The 19,256-nt window shown below is 40.0% G+C and overlaps 2 protein-coding genes across 2 annotated transcripts; both read left to right on the forward strand.

The window, feature by feature from the left end:
• The first annotated feature begins 10,021 nt into the window (after positions 1-10,021).
• LOC139197808 (UDP-glycosyltransferase 76B1-like) lies at positions 10,022-13,071 on the forward strand. Its single transcript, XM_070825784.1, has 3 exons — positions 10,022-10,121; positions 11,534-12,013; positions 12,155-13,071. The coding sequence occupies exons 1-3, from the start codon at positions 10,022-10,024 to the stop codon at positions 13,063-13,065; spliced, it is 1,491 nt and encodes a 496-aa protein (XP_070681885.1). The 3' UTR covers positions 13,066-13,071.
• Positions 13,072-14,340: 1,269 nt separating this feature from the next.
• Positions 14,341-18,287, forward strand: LOC103453281 (UDP-glycosyltransferase 76F1-like). The gene is made up of 2 exons (XM_008392823.4): positions 14,341-15,161; positions 17,103-18,287. Exons 1-2 carry the CDS (start codon positions 14,681-14,683, stop codon positions 17,993-17,995), a joined length of 1,374 nt encoding a protein of 457 aa, XP_008391045.1. The 5' UTR covers positions 14,341-14,680; the 3' UTR covers positions 17,996-18,287.
• Positions 18,288-19,256: the final 969 nt, after the last annotated feature.

Here is a 19,256-nt window from a genome sequence, read left to right on the forward strand (position 1 = left end):
GCATGTAGCGCCTGTGATGTAAAAATGCCTCTCGCATGCACGTGATCGCGTGCGGAGAGGCTAGTAAAACAATAAAATAATGAAAACTAATCATTACGTACTCTTAGAAAATCTAAAACCGTATGGTTTTGAATAGAATAAAATATTAAAGTCAATTATTATTTCTAGGATCTAGTAATCGTACGGATTTTGAATTGATTAAAATAATTTTAAAATAACATTTTATTCTTTGACTGACCTGTGTTTGATATATTGAGTTAGCCATAACAATTAAAAATAAAAAAAATTACTCAAACAATTAGTATTTTTAAGTTTAAAGAACTAAAACTCCCTATCCTAAAGCCCACCTTAACCTTGTTAGTAACTCCATCATTGGCTGTGCGGATCAGCGGCTTCTCCAATTATGTTAAGTGTAAGATTTAAGTACGAGAGTTTGGGACCTTAATCAATCATTGTCTGTGCGGAACAGCGGCTCTTGAGAAAGTTAGGTGTAAGATTTTATTTGAAAAGCAGTTAGGTACCAATGCCCTTAATTTATAGACTGTTGTGTGGACTAACGGCTTCTTCATTAAGGTAGGTTTAAGATTTAAGTTTGAGAGTTTGGTACGTCAATTCATTAAACATGAAAATTATTGTTCAATTATGAAAGTGGATGCCCACATTAGTTTGTTAGTATCCGAAGATTTCAAAAAGGCTACAGTAATAGCTTGTCATTATATGAAATTTTAAAAAAGAGCGATCATTTCACTTTTGATTTTTATCACGGATGTGACTTTACATAAAAAGCACTTTGTGTGTAATTACAACACACGACTGAAATAAAAGAAGTAAAAACAATAATATCAGTATCCCTCTTTTCTTCTTTCCTGCAATCTTTTGTGTTATAGTTATGAAACTGAATAGTGTGATATCTTGCATCCGTTTCTCTCCCGTCCCTCGTGAAGGCTATCTCACTAACTTTTCTATTTATAACAAAAATTACATACAGAGTTCTACAAAGGATTTTCCCTTTCGGAAAGCTCCTTGAAAAGCTTAAGATTTTATAAACATACCTTAAAAACACTCTCCAAAGACACGTAACAGGAGAAGAACTAATTTATCAGTTACATTATTTGTGAAATTGAACTATATATGCAGCAGGTTGGTAAAGAAAAGCACATGCCTAAGGATGCGTTTACTAATCCGTAATCAGATTGAAGGGAATTGAATTGAGGATGAATCAGATTGAGGAGGAATTGGATTGAAGAAGAGTTAGAATTAGATTCTTATTAAAAATGTTTACTAAAACTTTATGGAATCGGAGTAAGAATGACATTTATCTATATAAACTATTTACTAGTTCACATGAATCAGAATATAAACTAATATGATTACTAAAATACCTTTGTTATATTAAATTATTTTTATATGCCGATTAAAAGAAAGTCAAATGATATAAAATAAAATTAAAAAGCAAACTAACCAATTACCAAACCCCAACCTAATTGTTCCTCTCCTTCTCAGCCTTTCTCATCTTTCAACAATTTGAAATTGAAGGTGGGTTTGTGGCCGATGGGCAGTGGTGGTGGTGGCGATGATGTTGAAGGATTAGTTGTTGGCTTGGTGTGGAGGCTTGGTTTTTGACATTTTGTTCATAAAATACCTAATAAAATTGCAACAAGGTTCTTCTTGGTTTGTGGTTTGATCTACATTTGTAATTTAATTGTTGTGGAAGATAATGGTGGCTGGGTTTATGTCCTGGGAAAGGCAATGGATGTGCGACGGTGGTGAGGGAGAAGGAGAGGGATAACACTATGGACGAGAGCTTGGGTTTCTTTGGAATTTCCACTTTTATTCGAGGGCACAATGGGTAAGAGAAATGGATTCCTCGCCCCCTCAATTGTCACATCCCGGCCCGAGGCCTCACCACATCCCGGGCTCTACTTCGCCGTAGCACTATATTGTCCGCTTTGGGCCCTGACCATGCCCTCACGGTTTTGTTTCTGGGAACTCACACGAGAACTTCCCAGTGGGTCACCCATCATGGGATTGCTCTCGCACGAACTAGCTTAACTTCGGAGTTCTAATGGAACCCGAAGCCAGTGAGCTCTCAAAAGGCCTCGCGCTAGGTAGAGATGAGAATATACATATAAGGCTTACATGATCCACTCCCCTGAGAGATGTGGGATGTCATAATCCACCCCCTTTAAGGGCCCGACGTCCTCGTCGGCACACTTCCGACCAAGGATTGGCTCTGATACCAAATTGTCACATCCCGGCCTGGGCCCCCACCACATCCCGGACTCGACTCTGCCGTAGCACGATATTGTCCACTTTGGGCCTTTACCACGCCCTCACGGTTTTGTTTCTGGGAACTCACACGAGAACTTCCCAATGGGTCACCTATCATGGGATTGCTCTCGTGCGAACTCGTTTAACTTCAGAGTTCCGATAGAACCTGAAGCCAGTGAGCTCCCAAAAGGTCTCGTGCTAGGTAGAGATGAGAATATACATATAAGGCTTACATGATCCACTCCCCTGGGCGATGTGGGATGTCACAGCAATCCTCCGGAATCCAAATACCATCCCATAGTTAGGAGTCCAATTGCTCCAAATTTCAGAATTGGATTCCAAAATTTGTGTGGGACCCACTAATTTTTTATTCCCTCAGATTTGGTAAATACCGGAGTATTCCGTAATTAGAATTCAATTCTGTTTCTTGATGCCGATTATCCTTACGTGCCTAACACACACACACTCCCTGTAATGGTAGGAGAGAAAAGGTCAGAGATTGATTTATAAAATAGAAAACTTTATTTTAATCCTTAAAAAGATGAGTTTTAAATTATAACCTTATGTAAGATTAAAATCTAATTTTTAATCTATGATACATTTAATCATCTCATTTATTAATTACATTTTGATGTTTTATTTCTTTTTTCTTTCTTTCCTATTTTAAATGTATTAATTACATTTAATTTTCATTTTCATTTCAGTCATCATAATATATTTTGATTTCTCCATTTAGGTAAACTAATTTTTTATATAATATATTCGAATACAATTTGTATAATCTTTCATTTAGATACATTAATTCATTTGATATATTTCAGTATATCCATTGATACAAATATATAGGTACATTAATTCAATATAATACATTTTGGTACGTAAATTTTGGTACACTAATTCAATATAATATATTTTAGTACATACATTTCGGTATTGATATTTAAGTACAGTAGTTCAATATAATACATTTTGGTACATACAATTAGGTTCATTATAATATATGTAGGTACAAACATTTCGGTACAGTCATTTATGTACACATATATTTACATATTTATGTGTCACTAATTTCTTTTAATATTTTCTCGTTTATGTTCATTTATAATTGAAAGAACTAATATGTGCATATCAATAAAATTAAAATTTTAATGTGAAGACATTAAATAAAAAAAATAGAATATAAATCTTAATAAAAGTACACTTTAAGAGATTAAATTAAATATGTAATCTAGCATCAAGGTTTTTTTTTTTTTTTTTTAATTCTAATATTTTGCAAGGACTAATGTTCAAAAACCCCTTCCCCTTATAAAATTAGGCACAGAGATTGTGACATATGCCCTAGCTTCCAATTAGCTAGTATAAATAAAGAACTTTTGTGATTGATTAGTCACAACATTTTCAAGCCAAGCAACCACATAATCCCTCTAATGGAGCAGAGCAAACACCGGAGAGTGATACTTGTGGATGCAAATTTTCTCCTCTTCGATCTTGGACGATTTTGCACCTACAAAACAACTAGCACCTTAGGTTAAGGCCAAAAGCCTCACGCGCCCACGATGAATGGGGGGGGCTTTGGCCGAAGAACCTCCGATGCCAAAGTTAGAAATTTAGAGAGAAATAGTGTTTAGAGTGTTTTGGAATTTTTGCAAGAGGTTTGGCCTGAGTGTTTGGTAAAAATGGGTGACTATTTATAGGACCAAATTGGTCCACATCTTCAAGAAATGGCCGGCCCTTTTCATGTGCTTTGGGATGAATTTTGTGGTTTTATTAGCCACTTTATTGGCTAATAAAATATAATAGAAATAAATGGGAAGTTACCCAATTGAATGACTAGCATTATTTGGCTAATATAGTGGAAGAAATTTGAAAAGGTGTGGAGCAAAGAGAGGGAATGTGGCCGGTCTACTAGGTGGGATTTTAGGGTTTATTTTAGGTTTAATTAGCCAATTAATTGGCTAATTAAATATGAAAGGAAATGTTTTTGTGCTTTATGGTGTTAATTGGCTAATAAAAGGGAAGAGATGATGGAAAAGGTAGAAAAAAGGTGATGTATTAGGTTTTGAATGGGGTAGCCGGCCCTATTCTATTTTTTAGGTTTGAATGGATGTTTCAAATTGATATTAAAGGATGATTTTAGGAGATATGGGAAGAATATATTATTTTAGATAAATAATATATTAGGAAAATTAAATTTTGGAAATAATTACCTAAAATAAGATAATTTGGAATTGGTTACCTCTTCTAGAGCATTTTTGATTTGGTTGAGGATGATTACCCTCTACTTGCGCGTAGGAATCCTGGTATGCCTCAAGGGTATTTTTGTCCTCTTTCGTTCAAAAGTCCACGTGTCGCTTAGTGAATATTTTTGGCTCCACAAATGCCCCCACACCTGTTGAGCTGCTTGTAGAAAAGGGCAATAGGTGTAGAGATCTTCTTGCTTTAGGAAACTTAAGACTGCTTCCTATTTTGATGTTGATTCTCTCTTTAATAGGAAATTAGATCCTTCTAGGAAAGGGAAATAAATTTCTCTCAAAGCCTATTTAAGTCCTTAAGTGGGTTATTAAATTAACTTTGGAGAGCGATTTATTCTACCCTACAAGAGAGAGATAGCTTAGAGGATATTTGTTCCCCCTCCTCTAGCAATCATCTACATCTTGCCCGTGCAAAGGACCGTCTTTCGTTGCTTTCTTCGTCTTCTTCGTGCCGCACCGATGTAAGAAAAATTTAATTTTTCTTACCTTATTCTTGGATAGTGCTATTGCGGGGCAGCCGTCGGGGTGGTGTGGCACATCGGCTGGCAGGGGCCAGGAGTTGGCTCGGCATGGGCCGAGGAGATGTTGTGGCAGGGACCACTGCTTGGGCAGCTTGGCTTGGCTTGAGCCAAAAGGCAGCTTGTGCAACTAGGGTCGCGGATTGTGGCGCTGGGGCGCAGTGCTAGGCGAGCCGCATGGCTCATGTCCTTTGGGCTCTTGGACCTGACTCGGGCCAGGCTGGTGATTGAGAGAAATAAAGAGATTGCGGGTCTCATGGGCTGCTGGAATGTTGGGCATGCAGGCCTCCTGCCTGTTGGAATGCTGGGTTGAGCTCCCCTGCTGAGTACCATGAATGTCGTTGGCTGCTTAGTCCTCTTTGCCGAAAGAAAGGTGGGCTGCTCCAGAAAGAGGAGGTAAAGAGGATCAAGGCGGATGCATTGGCTCGTCTGATCGCTGTCGTGGAGCTTACTATGAATGAAGATGGAAAGAAGAGATCTTCCCCGCCTGCTCATGAGATGCCAATTAAGAAAAAACTGAAGACTTCTTCTGCTGCTCATGAGGGTCCGCTTGCTACCGAGAGGTATGTGATTGACATGATTTTCCAATGGGAAGAAATGTAAGGCTGCTAGATCTGAGCATGTGGCGTCTTCCATGTTGAGAATGGCTAGTACAATTGTGGATAAGATTACTTAGCGTAAAGGTTTTATCATGCCCCCAGTGCCGAAGTCTGTACCAGGACGTTCTTTGGGAGCCAAGTCCGGTTCACCTTTGTAGAGACTTGCTATTATGAAGAGTGGTAAGGTGGACTCTGCTGCTAAAGTGGCGCCAAAGCCTGCTCCCTTTGCTGCTGAGATTGATTCGCCTCAGATTCAAGATCTTAAGCTTGCAATTTCTGAGCTTCGTTTCGCTACTTATGCTAAGAAGAGAGTGGATGAGCTTCTCTATTTCTCCGGAAGACTTGCTTGCTTTTACTTTTAAGGCTTCCATTGGTGAAGTAGTTGGAGAAGTTAGTGCCCAGACTGGGGCAGCCGGGGGTGAAGCGCCGGATGATGTCGCTGCTAAGAGCGTTACGGCTGTTGAAGGTGTGGCGACCGAGTAGTCGTGGAATGTCCAAGCTGCTGTAGTGTAGTATTTTAGGTAGCCTTTAGGATTTTCTTTGTTTTTCCTTGTAGCTTTTGTTTTGCTTGAACTCCTTCAACCTTTGCTAGTTGTTTATAAACATGTTTTCCTTCGTTTTTCTTCATCTTCACTTCTTTTGTTCATGCCCTAACCTTTAGACTTGATAGACCAGTGGCAGGCATGCTACTTTTTTATAAGCAGACAAACTCGCGTAGCCTATGCAGCCGTAGGTGTTGGTGTAGAACTTTGCAAAGTTGTTAGCCATAGGGTTGGCAGCCAGATGCCTTACTTACAGAAGCAGACAAGTCCGCATAACCACTAGGCTGTTAACTTTGACTTTTTTCAATTCCGTAGGTTGCGTAGCAAGTATCACAACACTTTAGGACTTGGTGTAGGTTGTTCCGCGCTTGGCAGAGGTGAAGCTTATCGACTACGTAGCATGTCGGCAGTGGATAAAACTTCGTATATGCGCGCTAGCTTGTCTAACCTTTCACAAGAATGTGCGGTTGTATAAGTCTAGTGCGGCTTCACTGCTCGAAGGGCAAGCCGTAGGCAGTCTTCCGGAATCCGTAGGCTACCTTAGTGCACTCGGTAACAGCTTTAGGATTCCAGGGCAGCCGTCCATCGGATGTACTGCGTAATGTGCCCTCTCCGTCTCTAGGGCCCGGTTCCCCACGGATTAGGCCAAGAGACCCAAAATCCTTCAGTTAGCTAAACCTTGAAAAAGACCATTGCGGCTACTTCTAGGAATCCCGGCGCAAGCCATCGTGCATCTAGTTATACTAGGGCAGCCAGGCTCATCCACGTCTGGATATTCAGAGTGTAAAGTTTATCCTTCCGTCTTGGAGAGCTGACCCATATGGGTGTCGGAGAATTGGTTTACCCTCTCGCACTGGAGAGCATGGTTGGTCCCTCGGGGGGCGCAATTCCTGCGATGAGTCCCTAAGAAGGGTGCAGTCTTCTTTTGAAGTGCAAGAGTGATTAGTTGTTGTAAGCATGCAGCCAAGCCAAGGTGTGATTACTTCTAAATTCCTCATTGAAAAACGAGTGAAACGAACGAGAACTTTAGCTGTAAGGTAGGAACTGCATAACAACTGGATAGTCCTCAGCTTGTGAGGTGGTGCCCGTCGAGCTTATTGAGTCTTCGGGTTTTGATGTAGCGGGAGGTCACACATGGTACTTCTTCAGATTGTAGGCCATCCATTTTTTTTTCAATCTTTTTGCCGCTTCATGGTGGTGAGGGTGTAATTACTCTTGCCCCCTACTCTGCTGATCTTGTACGGACCTTCCCAGATGGGATCCATCTTTTTGGAGCCTTCTCTGCCGGCAGTGATGAAGGCTTTTCTGCGCCGTCGACATGCAAATGCCAGAAGTCTCCATCGGGTGGAGTAGGCGCAGCTAGAGTGTGCTCGGCTACTTCTGAGGCATCGTTGGGCCGCTCTGTTGCGTCACCTAAGCTCGGCGTGAAGGCGCAGTAGGGAGCTGTGGAGATGGGGCCATGTCATACGCAACAGGAGATGCTCAACTGCCGGTATTGGGCCACTCTAGAGTTGAATCTTTGAGCAAGGGTCAGCTAGGGCCGTGTGATGCGCAGCAAGAAATGGTACTCAACTACCGTTACATGTTGCTCCTATGTAGAATCTTTCAGGGTGACGAGGACAAAACTTGCTTTCAAGTGTGTCTTTCCAGTGTTACGTTCGTCAGAAAACTTTACATCCGCCAGGGTCTACGCCTTTATCGTCGCGCGTCTGGATTGGGCAGAATAGTACGTCATTAAGATGATTGCATGCGTTTGAAAGTAAAATTTGTGCTTCTAGGTTGCACAACTATCGCCAAAGTTAACTTTTGAATTTTTAATAACATCGATTAGAGCTTTTGAACTGTAGAATACAGGTAGTCGGGCCCCATCTCTTCTCGCATGATGGTAGAGCTTATTGCTACTTTAGATAACGTCAAACATGTGAATAAGTCCTCCGCTGCTTCTAGGGAGGTGATGTCGGGTACTTCTTCAAGTCCTTGAATGTGCATTGGCGAGCCTCATCCCAAAGTGCATACTTCTCTGCCAAAGCAAAAGAGTCTGCCAGAGTTAGATCTTCTTTCATGATCAATTTTCCGAATAGCGGGTGGTCTGCTGGAAGTCCTTTTTGGAAGGCTGCTCTAGCTATCGAGTCGTTGCATCCGACTATTTTTGCCTTCTCTACTTTGAACCTCCTCACATAGTCGCGAAGCGACTCCTTTGGGTTCTTCTTGACGTTGAACAAATGATCAGACTTCTTTTTTATTGAGCGATAGGATGAATATTCTTTGGTGAAAACCAAAGAAAGTTCGTAGAAATCTCGGATGGATTGTGGCGGCAGGGTGTAGAACCAATCTTGCGCCTCGCCTTGTAGAGTGGTGGCGAATATCTTGCACATGAGCTCATCGTTGTTTCGATAAAGGATCATTACGCTTCGGTAGCGCTTTAAGTGTCTCTCCGGGTCTTCATCCCCTTTGAAAGATGTGAAATGTGGCATGCTGAACTCTCGTGGAGGCTCTGCCTGCTCGATCTCGTCCGTGAAGGGTGACCTGCTTATGTTGGTCATGTTCCGTCGTAGTGCCTCGTCGGTGACCTCGTTGCGTTGGAAATCATGCAATCGCTTGGTCAAGAGTCTCTCTACTTCTTCCTGAATTTGCCTTTGTTGGGGTAGCGGAGCTCTCGGCTGCCCCCAGCCATGACTTGCTGGTCTAGGCTGCTCTTCCATGTGTTTGGCTCGTCTACGCCGCAGATGCAGTGCATGTGGTGCGTTTCTAGCAGGCGAGCGAGTTCTTCGCAGGCTGCTGGTTGAACTTGAGCTGGATTGAGTGACTGCTTCTCTCCGTCCGTCGTGCTGCCTACTCTGATGTGAGGTGGATGATGCTCCTTGTGGGCTTAGCCGCGAATGAACACTTTGTCCGGAAGGTTGCTCATGTTGACTATCGGAGTGTGACCCCAACCATGAATGTATGCTCATCCGTGGGCCTAATCGAGAGTACACGCTCCTCCGCGCGCTAAGACGGGAGTATACGCTATCTCGGGGGCCCAATCGGGAATGTACACTGCCTGAACGTTCGGCTCGTGGCTGGTCGAATGGCTGCTTGCCGGGATGCTGCTGGAAAGGTTCATCTGCCCTTGTCCTACTTCGGGATACCTCGTCCGGGGCACGTTGGATCCCGATGCGTTGCAAAAGTTGATTCACCAAAGTTGTCTGTTGTGTAAGGGCACTCGTCAACTCTATGACTTGTCGAGACAAGTGTTGTTCGCCATTTGGATTTGAAGAGCTTGGAAGGAATGCGCCTCCTTGGGTAGTGGAAATGTGGTAGACTCCGGGCGCGAGATTTGAGTTGGGAAATGTCAAATCCGCGAAAAAATGTGGTGAGAATGCCCCCGGCTCGATGGTAGGTCCGGATGGTTGAGATAGTCTTGGGCCGACTTGGGCTGCTTGGAAAGCCACGGGAGCAGGCTGGGCTGTGAGAGTGGGCTGCTCGAAAGAAGCAGGCTGGACCACGGGAGTGGGTTGCTCGTCGGGAGCAGGCTGGGTCACGAGAGCAGGCTGCTTGGCAGGAGCAGGCTGGGCCACGGGAGTGGGCTGCTTGGCAGGAGCAGGTTGCTTGGCGGGAGCAGGCTGGGCCACAGAAGTAGGCTGCTTGGCAGGAGCAGGCTGGGCCACGGGAGTGGGCTGCTTGGCAGGAGCAGGCTGGGCCACGGGAGTGGGTTGCTCGACGGGAGCAGGCTGGATCACGGGAGCAGGCTGCTCAATGCGCGGTGCATGTGAATGCGAAGCTTGGGCTTGGGTCCACGTGAACTTGGATGGCACGGCTTAGATCGTGGTCTTGGTACCGTGAGCCTTGGTGAAGGCTCCATGGACCTCGCCACGAGTGGCTACCGAAGTAGCCATCGTGGTGGTTCCCATGGTGGCCGTGGTGAAGGCATCATGGACCTCACCGTGGGTGGCTACCGAGGTAGCCACCACGGTGGTTCCCATGGTGGAAGCTCGTGGTGATGATACAGTTCCCCTTATTGTCGCATTTTGCCTTACGGATCTCCGGGTCGTGGTGAAGGCTCCATGGACCTCGCCACGAGTGGCTACCGAAGTAGCCACCGCGGTGGTTCCCATGGTGGCCGTGGTGAAGGCACCATGGACCTCGCCGCGGGTAGCTACCGAAGTAGCCACCACGGTGGTTCCCATGGTGGAAGCTCGTGATGATGATGCCGCTCCCCTTATTGTCGCATTTAGCCTCACGGATCTCCGCAATCCCATTTCTTGAACATTAGAATTTTCACTTGTGGAATTTTCTAAATTTCTAGCCATTATATTTTGCTTATACGTTTTATCAAAGATCCTTTGCAAGTAAAAAATTCTAATAATAAGAACGTATGAAAAATATTCAAATGGACTAGAAAATAAAGAAAAAACCTTTTTTGTGCGAGAGTCTTCTACGAATATGGATTTCAACTCTCAATGAAAGCACCAATTTGTGGATGCAAATTTTCTCCTCTTCGATCTTGGACGATTTTGCACCTACAAAACAACTAGCACCTTAGGTTAAGGCCAAAAGCCTCACGCGCCCACGATGAATGGGGGGGGCTTTGGCCGAAGAACCTCCGATGCCAAAGTTAGAAATTTAGAGAGAAATAGTGTTTAGAGTGTTTTGGAATTTTTGCAAGAGGTTTGGCCTGAGTGTTTGGTAAAAATGGGTGACTATTTATAGGACCAAATTGGTCCACATCTTCAAGAAATGGCCGGCCCTTTTCATGTGCTTTGGGATGAATTTTGTGGTTTTATTAGCCACTTTATTGGCTAATAAAATATAATAGAAATAAATGGGAAGTTACCCAATTGAATGACTAGCATTATTTGGCTAATATAGTGGAAGAAATTTGAAAAGGTGTGGAGCAAAGAGAGGGAATGTGGCCGGTCTACTAGGTGGGATTTTAGGGTTTATTTTAGGTTTAATTAGCCAATTAATTGGCTAATTAAATATGAAAGGAAATGTTTTTGTGCTTTATGGTGTTAATTGGCTAATAAAAGGGAAGAGATGATGGAAAAGGTAGAAAAAAGGTGATGTATTAGGTTTTGAATGGGGTAGCCGGCCTTATTCTATTTTTTAGGTTTGAATGGATGTTTCAAATTGATATTAAAGGATGATTTTAGGAGATATGGGAAGAATATATTATTTTAGATAAATAATATATTAGGAAAATTAAATTTTGGAAATAATTACCTAAAATAAGATAATTTGGAATTGGTTACCTCTTCTAGAGCATTTTTGATTTGGTTGAGGATGATTACCCTCTACTTGCGCGTAGGAATCCTGGTATGCCTCAAGGGTATTTTTGTCCTCTTTCGTTCAAAAGTCCACGTGTCGCTTAGTGAATATTTTTGGCTCCACAATACTCTTCCCCTTGCCTTTTCCTGCATCACATATAAACCCAATGCTGCAACTGGCCAACATTCTACACACCAAAGGCTTCTCCATAACCATTATCCACACCAACTTCAACTCTCATAACTTCAACCCATCAGCCCATCCACACTTCACGTTTATCTCAATCCCTGACGGCTTATCTGAATCCGAGGCGGCCACCAATAACATTCTCCATCTTTTCTCTCTTCTGAATGTCAAATGTGTTGAACAGTTCCGCGAATGCTTGGCTAGCTTGTTATCTGCTGACGCTAACTCAGAGGAGCCTATTGCTTGCTTAATTTCTGATGCTATCTTTCACTTCACACAACCTGTTGCTGAGAGCCTCAAGCTCCCAAGGCTTGCGCTAGAGACCATGGGTGCCACTTGCACTGCTGTTTATTATGCATTTCCTCTTCTGCGTGAAAGGGGTTACCTTCCCATACAAGGTACAACCCTACAAGCAATTTCATTCTTAACATTGCATATCACTCAATTCGAAAAATTTATGTGTAGCACGGTCACGTGATATTACTAATTCATGTATACTAATGTGACAACTAATATTTAGTTAATTGTTTTCCAAATAGATTATCGACTAGAAGAGCTGGTAAAGGAGCTTCCACCTCTCAAAGTCAAAGACCTTCCGGTGGTTAAAGGGTGCGATGCCGATAAATATTTTGAGTTCATTGTTTACTTGTTAAGTATAACTCAGGCCTCAGATGGACTGATTTTCAATACTTTTGAAGACTTTGAAGAAACTCCACTGGCCAAAATACGCCACGAATATCTACCCAATACTCCAATTTTCCCAATAGGCCCATTTCACAAGTATTCCCCTTCCCCTTCTTCAAATAGCCTATTGTCACAAGACCAAAGTTGCATTTCATGGCTAAACACTCAAGCACCAAAGTCAGTTGTTTATGTGAGTTTTGGGACCGTTGCCAAAATGGAAGAAGCTCAATTTTTGGAGATAGCTTGGGGACTATGCAATAGCAACCAACCTTTCTTGTGGGTGGTTCGACCTGATTTAGTCCATGGATTGAATTGCCTCGAACAATTACCTAGTGGGTTTGTCGAGACTTTGAATGGGAGGGGACACATTGTGAAATGGGCGCCACAAAAAGAAGTGTTGGCCCATCTGGCAGTTGGAGCCTTTTGGACCCACAATGGTTGGAATTCTACATTCGAGAGTGTTTGTGAGGGGGTCCCCATGATTTGTACGCCAAGTTTCGCCGATCAAATGGTTCTTGCAAGATATGCGAGTGAAGTTTGGAAGGTCGGGTTGCAGATTGAAGATGGGATTGAGAGAGGTGTGATTGAAAAAGCAATTAGGAGAGTAATGGTGGAGAAGGAAGGGGAAGAGATGAGACACAGAGCCTTGAAGCTAATGGAGAAGGCAAATCTTTGCCTCAAGCAAGGTGGCTCCTCAAACCAATCTTTGGATGGGTTGGTTAAACACATTTTATCATTCAAACCATTTGGTGTTCTACAAGAATAACATATAAATAGTGCATCAAAACTGTTTTGTTCCTATTTTTTTGTCAAACGATATATTTTGTTAGATTAATCACTGACGGGATTTAAATCTACGTCGTCATGTAAGGACTCAATACATTTCCACCACTATTGCTCTTTTAATTTGACATTTCTAACAACAATTTTTATTTTATTTTTTATCACAAATTAACATTTATTTAAAACACGGGCCAATCCAAAAAAGGCAAAAACCCAACATAGATTAAGGAAATCCAAGTAGACAGAGCCCAGCTCAATAAGCCCAAAAAAGTGTTTATTCTAACAAACTATGAATATATATATATATATATATATATATATATATATATATTTAGACAACGATAGCAGTAATAGGTCAAATTATTAGTTGTTAAAATGTGAAGAAAATCGGTATAGATCGAACCAGTATGATAATGCATTATCAGGAATGAGGATCATCTTTGGATCTACTTTGTGAAAATCTAGGAGATTATTTAATCGTGTCTGTTTATCATAAATCTTGTAGTCAATTTTTATGAGATACTATTTGTGTTAAATTTTAAATAAAATATTTAAAATAATTTATGATTACATGATATACGATAAATATATAAATTAACGAGTCACCGAAATCCTAAAAAACAGGACCTATCCTATCCTCATTCCATTATCAGAATTACTTTATGCAAATGGGATCCAAGATTTCCTCCACTATCTTATCCTCAACGCCAAGTTTCTTGCACAACCACTGAATGCTCTCGATTCTTAAAAAGAGGACCTATCCTATCCTCATTCCATTATCAGAATTACTTTATGCGCGATTCTTAAAAGTCGTGAGCCTGTAGTTCAGAAAAGAAAAAAAACATCAACATCAGTGACCCATTCAGTCAGAAAAAGTTTTAGGAGTAGCGTGAGTAAATTTGAGACGGCTGCTAAAAAGTTCGTCTTCGGTTCGGATTTTTTTATTTTTTATTTTTTTTTAAGGATAATACCAAATGAACAAGGACTTGGATTCTCTGCCTCCCATTTTAGTGCCCTCCCCGTACCCTCCTGTTTTGTGTGGTCACGGTTAAGCCACGTTAATATTTTATATTATTTTTTTATAAAAATAATAAAACAAAAAGAAATATTAATATAAAATGTTGACATGGCTTAACCGTGATCACAAAAACAAGAGGGCACGAGGAGGGTACCAAAATTGGAGGGCAGACAATCCAAGTCCAATGAACAAAGTTGCTTAAAAAATACAGAAGTTCATGCTCTCACTCAATAACGAGAAATTTTTTAATGTGATCGAAATATGGGATGGTACACCACGTATCACTATAGAAATGATGGAATATATATATTAAAAAGTTAATAATTTAAAAATTACAATTTTCCATAACTTATATAAAAATAAGTGATGTACCATCCGTATTCCGGTTACAATGAAAATTTTCTCCAATAATAGCTTAACTAGTATCCGAGTTGTTTGTTCAAGCTCTAAATTTTCAATGATTTTGGACACTCATCAAGTTGTTACTGGGTGAGAGCTCCTGCTTGTTTTTTTAAGTAACCAAGCTTTATTAATACCAAATTCATATGCTAAGCAAACAAAAAACAATCTCGATTCAAAAATGGAGCAAAGCAAAGGCAGGAGACTGATCCTTTGCCCACTGCCATTGCAAGGGCATATAAACCCTATGCTGGAACTGGCCAAAATTCTCCATTCCAAAGGCTTCTCCATAGCCATCATCCACACCAACTTCAACTCCCTCAATCCTTCAACCCGAAACCCACACTTCACCTACCATTCAATCCCTGTTGACTTGACAGAAACCGAGGCCTCCATCAAGGATCTCACCGTTGTTCTTTCTATTCTAAATGCTAAATGTGTTGAGCCTTTCAGAGAATGCTTGGCCGGGTTGTTATCCGATGGCGTTCATTCGGGGAACCCCATTGCATGCTTGATCTCCGACCCTTTCTTTGACTTCACTCGATCGGTTGCGGAGAGCTTTGAACTGCCGACGATCATGTTAAGGACTGGGAGTGCCGCTTCCTTGGCTGTTTATGCTGCATTTCCACTACTCAAGGAAAAGGGTTACCTACCAATATCAGGTAAAATCTCAAGCCAACAAAACCCTGTTATTACATGTGTTTTAATTTCATCATTGCACATCTAAATAATATGAGTAGAATGAGGACACTGTACCGAGACTAATGTCTCGTTTAGAATTCTTTCTATAAGTAATATTGTTGTTTTTTATTCGTAAGAGATTATAAAATGCTTTTGTTATAAACATGTCAAAAATTTTATTAAAAACTCAAGTGCTTCTTGGCAAAAACTTCGAAGTGATTCTTCTTCTTCTTTAGAAATAACTACAGATCCAAAAATGTTTTGGTAACTACAAAACACTTTTTAACTTTTCTAGAAGCGATCCCAAATTGGTACATAAACAACTTATGCAGATTTGGAGTTGAGCAATGATACCCTTACCATCTATTTGTGTCATCGCTCTAATAAAGGTAGAACGTACCAACACATGTGGTCTTATCTCTATTAGAGAGATGATACAAATGATGATATAAATAGATCGTAAACGTAGTATTTTTGTTTGGATTAAGATAACTAGCTAGGTTAGCATGTTTAGAGCATTTCCAATGAGGGACTCTATATGAAGCTAGAAAAGTGGTGGATATAGCTCAATTTAGAGCTTCAAGGAATCTTTAAGACTCTAAAAATGAATCTCTTACAATGAGGGGCTATATACCCTTTTGGCTCTATACGAGGCTAAATACCTTTCAAGCTCTATATAGGCTATATATTTATGTATGTAATAATTTGATTAATAATTTGATAACGCTGTAAATTTATTGTTATCTTAACTTTTCTTAAGTTGGTTTTGGACGTGTTACCTTAAATATTTTATGAACTTTTCAACCAAAAAACATTTCAAATTCTGACAAAATTAGATTTCATCACCTATGCACCGTTAGATTAGGTTTTCTTATCTTAATCTCATCCGTTGATTTATGTATCGGTTTAGGTCTCTAAACTACCAATGTTAAATTTCATCACTTTTTTTGTGAACTTTTCAATCTAGAAGATTAAGCAAAAAGCACAACATTTTTTTCTTAATTAATAACACAGAATATAGCCATTGTTTGTTTATGTTTTCTTGATTAAACAAAGTTGAAAATAAATTCTGAAATCATGTTTTGGCAGGATTAGAAATGGACCCCATTTCTAAACTAAAAAACAAAAAAGAAACCAAGATTGCGCTCTTAATTTGGTGTGGGGTCTCTTGCTTTTTGGTGCTAGATGTAGCCTTTTTTTTTTGCTACCAAAATAATGAAATTGCTAGCCCATGTGACAGAATTAGCCTTATTTTCCAGTTCATTGGAGATGAAATTTTTCATTAAAGCTACAAATATGGTAGCCTCGTTGAGGATAAAGTTCCTATTGATGATACTCTTATCCTATGCTCTCCCTCATAAATTAACATTTTAGAATATGCACTATCTTGTTAAAAGACAAAATATATGTACTTACTAGAAAACTTGTGTTTGGCTTTCTATTTTGACAGAATATATATATATATATATATATATATATATATATATATATATATATATATATACACTTGCTCAAAGTGTTTTAATTGGAGTAGTGCTATTCATACACTATTAGTATTTTTTACTTTCCACATATCTATATTAGTTTATATTTATTGATTTTCTTCAATTCATTTGATTCGACAGTCAGATATTAAGAGGGGTATATGAGAGATAAAATAGATGTGTGTATGGCACCCTTTAATTGCCTAAATTTATAATACATGGTTGACTTGACTATGTCTATGTGTATTATTTATTAGTCCAAATAACTGAGTAAGGATATGAAGTGCTAGTCGTAACTTTCTCGTAGTGATTACTTTGCCGAAATATTAGTCTTTTTATTAATCTTTTTTACATAATATTACTTACTCACGTATTATAGAAAGAATGTACCAAGATTTAGACAATTTATTTTTGACTTTTTATTTTGACAATAATTAGATTCTCGGCTAGAAATACCAGTGGCAGAGCTTTCACCTCTCAAAGTTAAAGACCTACCAACGATGACGAATTGCGACCCTGAGGTTTTTTATCAAGTGATAACCAACATGGCAAATGAACCCAAGGCTTCTTATGGACTAATTTTCAATACTTTTGAAGATCTTGAAGGACATGCACTTGCCACAATTCGCCAAAAATATTACCCCAATATTCCAATTTTCTCACTAGGTCCATTTCACAAGTGTGGTCCCACAACCTCTTCTTCTTCAAGTAGTTTATTAGCACAAGACCAAAGTTGCATTTCATGGCTAGACACTCAAGCGCCAAAATCTGTTGTTTATGTTAGCTTTGGGAGCATTGCTAGTATAGATCAAGCTCAATTTTTGGAGATTGCTTGGGGGTTGGTCAATAGTGGCCAACCTTTTTTGTGGGTGGTTCGACTTGGATTAGTTCAAGAGTCGAACTGGCTTGAAAAGTTGCCTAACGAGTTTACAGAAGCGTTGAACAAGAGGGCCCATGTTGTGAAATGGGCTCCACAAAAAGAAGTGTTGGCCCACCCAGCAGTTGGAGCCTTTTGGACTCACTGTGGTTGGAATTCTACATTGGAGAGCATTTGTGAAGGGATCCCTATGATTTGTACGCCATGTTTTGGTGATCAAATGGTAAATGCAAGATATGTGAGCGATGTTTGGAAGGTAGGGTTGCAGTTGGAGCATGGGATTGAGAGAGGTGAGGTTGAAAGAACAATTAGAAGACTCATGGTGGAGGAAGAAGGGGAAGAGATCAAAGACAGAGCCTTAAAGTTGATGGAGGAGGCAAATCTTTGCCTCAAAGGTGGTGGCTCTTCATACCAGTCTTTGGATGGGTTAATTCAACATATTTTATCATTATAAATCGTTTGTTTCTAAAACTCAGCATTGTTATTGAATAAAATAAAAAATATTGTTGGTCTGCACTCTCCGGATCTTTTCCACCAAGACACACAATCCAGATTTTTGAAATTTGATCAAACAGTTACAAATAAAGGCTTACTTTAAAAATTATAATAACTTTAGTCATTGGATCAAATTTCAAAGGTCCGGATTTTGTGCCTTGGTAAACTTGGTGGAAAGGATCCGGCGTCTGCAACATGTGTATGTGTGTACATAAATTGGGGCTTTTAGCAATGGATTTTTCAAAGATTAACCACACTTTTTTAAAAACCATATATATATCGTGGATATTATTAATAGGATGTTGATATTAACCACACTTCCGGCCAAGGATTGGCTCTGATACCAAATTGTCACATCCCGGCCTGGGCCCCCACCACATCCCGGACTCGACTCTACCGTAGCACAATATTGTCCACTTTGGGCCTTTACCACGCCCTCACGGTTTTGTTTCTGGGAACTCACACGAGAACTTCCCAATGGGTCACCTATCATGGGATTGCTCTCATGCGAACTCGTTTAACTTCAGAGTTCCGATAGAACCCGAAGCCAGTGAGCTCCCAAAAGGTCTCGTGCTAGGTAGAGATGAGAATATACATATAAGACTAACATGATCCACTCCCCTGGGCGATGTGGGATGTCACATCATTCCTTCAGAATCCAAATACCATCCCATAGTTAGGAGTCCAATTGCTCCAAATTTCGGAATTGGATTCCAAAATTTATGTGGGACCCACTAATTTTTTATTCCCTTAGATTTGGTAAACACCGGAGTATTCCGTAATTAGAATTCAATTCTGTTTCTTGATGCCGATTATCCTTACGTAAACGTGCCCTAAGTGCCTAACACACACAGACTCCCTGTAATGGTAGGAGAGAAAAGGTCAGAGATTGATTTATAAAATAGAAAACTTTATTTTAATCCTTAAAAAAGATGAGTTTTAAATTATAACCTTATGTAAGATTAAAATCTAATTTTAATCTATGATACATTTAATCATCTCATTTATTAATTACATTTTGATGTTTTATTTCTTTTTTCTTTCTTTCCTATTTTAAATGTATTAATTACATTTAATTTTCATTTTCATTTCAGTCATCATAATATATTTTGATGTCTCCATTTAGGTAAACTAATTTTTTATATAATATATTCGAATACAATTTGTATAATCTTTCATTTAGATACATTAATTCATTTGATATATTTCAGTATATCCAT

The sequence above is a fragment of the Malus domestica genome, chromosome 07, assembly GCF_042453785.1.
Source record: "Malus domestica chromosome 07, GDT2T_hap1".
In the NCBI taxonomy this organism is placed as follows: domain Eukaryota; kingdom Viridiplantae; phylum Streptophyta; class Magnoliopsida; order Rosales; family Rosaceae; genus Malus; species Malus domestica.

What these genes read in the sequence shown, in the direction of transcription:
- LOC139197808 (XM_070825784.1), top strand. Translation starts at nt 10,022, where the DNA reads ATGGACCTCGCCACGAGTGGCTACCGAAGTAGCCATCGTGGTGGTTCC. An exon ending in CACCGTGGGTGGCTACCGAG is followed by an intron (nt 10,122 to 11,533) that starts GTAGCCACCACG and finishes CGTGTCGCTTAG; the next exon opens with TGAATATTTTTGGCTCCACA. An exon ending in GGGTTACCTTCCCATACAAG is followed by an intron (nt 12,014 to 12,154) that starts GTACAACCCTAC and finishes TTTTCCAAATAG; the next exon opens with ATTATCGACTAGAAGAGCTG.
- LOC103453281 (XM_008392823.4), top strand. Translation starts at nt 14,681, where the DNA reads ATGGAGCAAAGCAAAGGCAGGAGACTGATCCTTTGCCCACTGCCATTG. An exon ending in GGGTTACCTACCAATATCAG is followed by an intron (nt 15,162 to 17,102) that starts GTAAAATCTCAA and finishes GACAATAATTAG; the next exon opens with ATTCTCGGCTAGAAATACCA.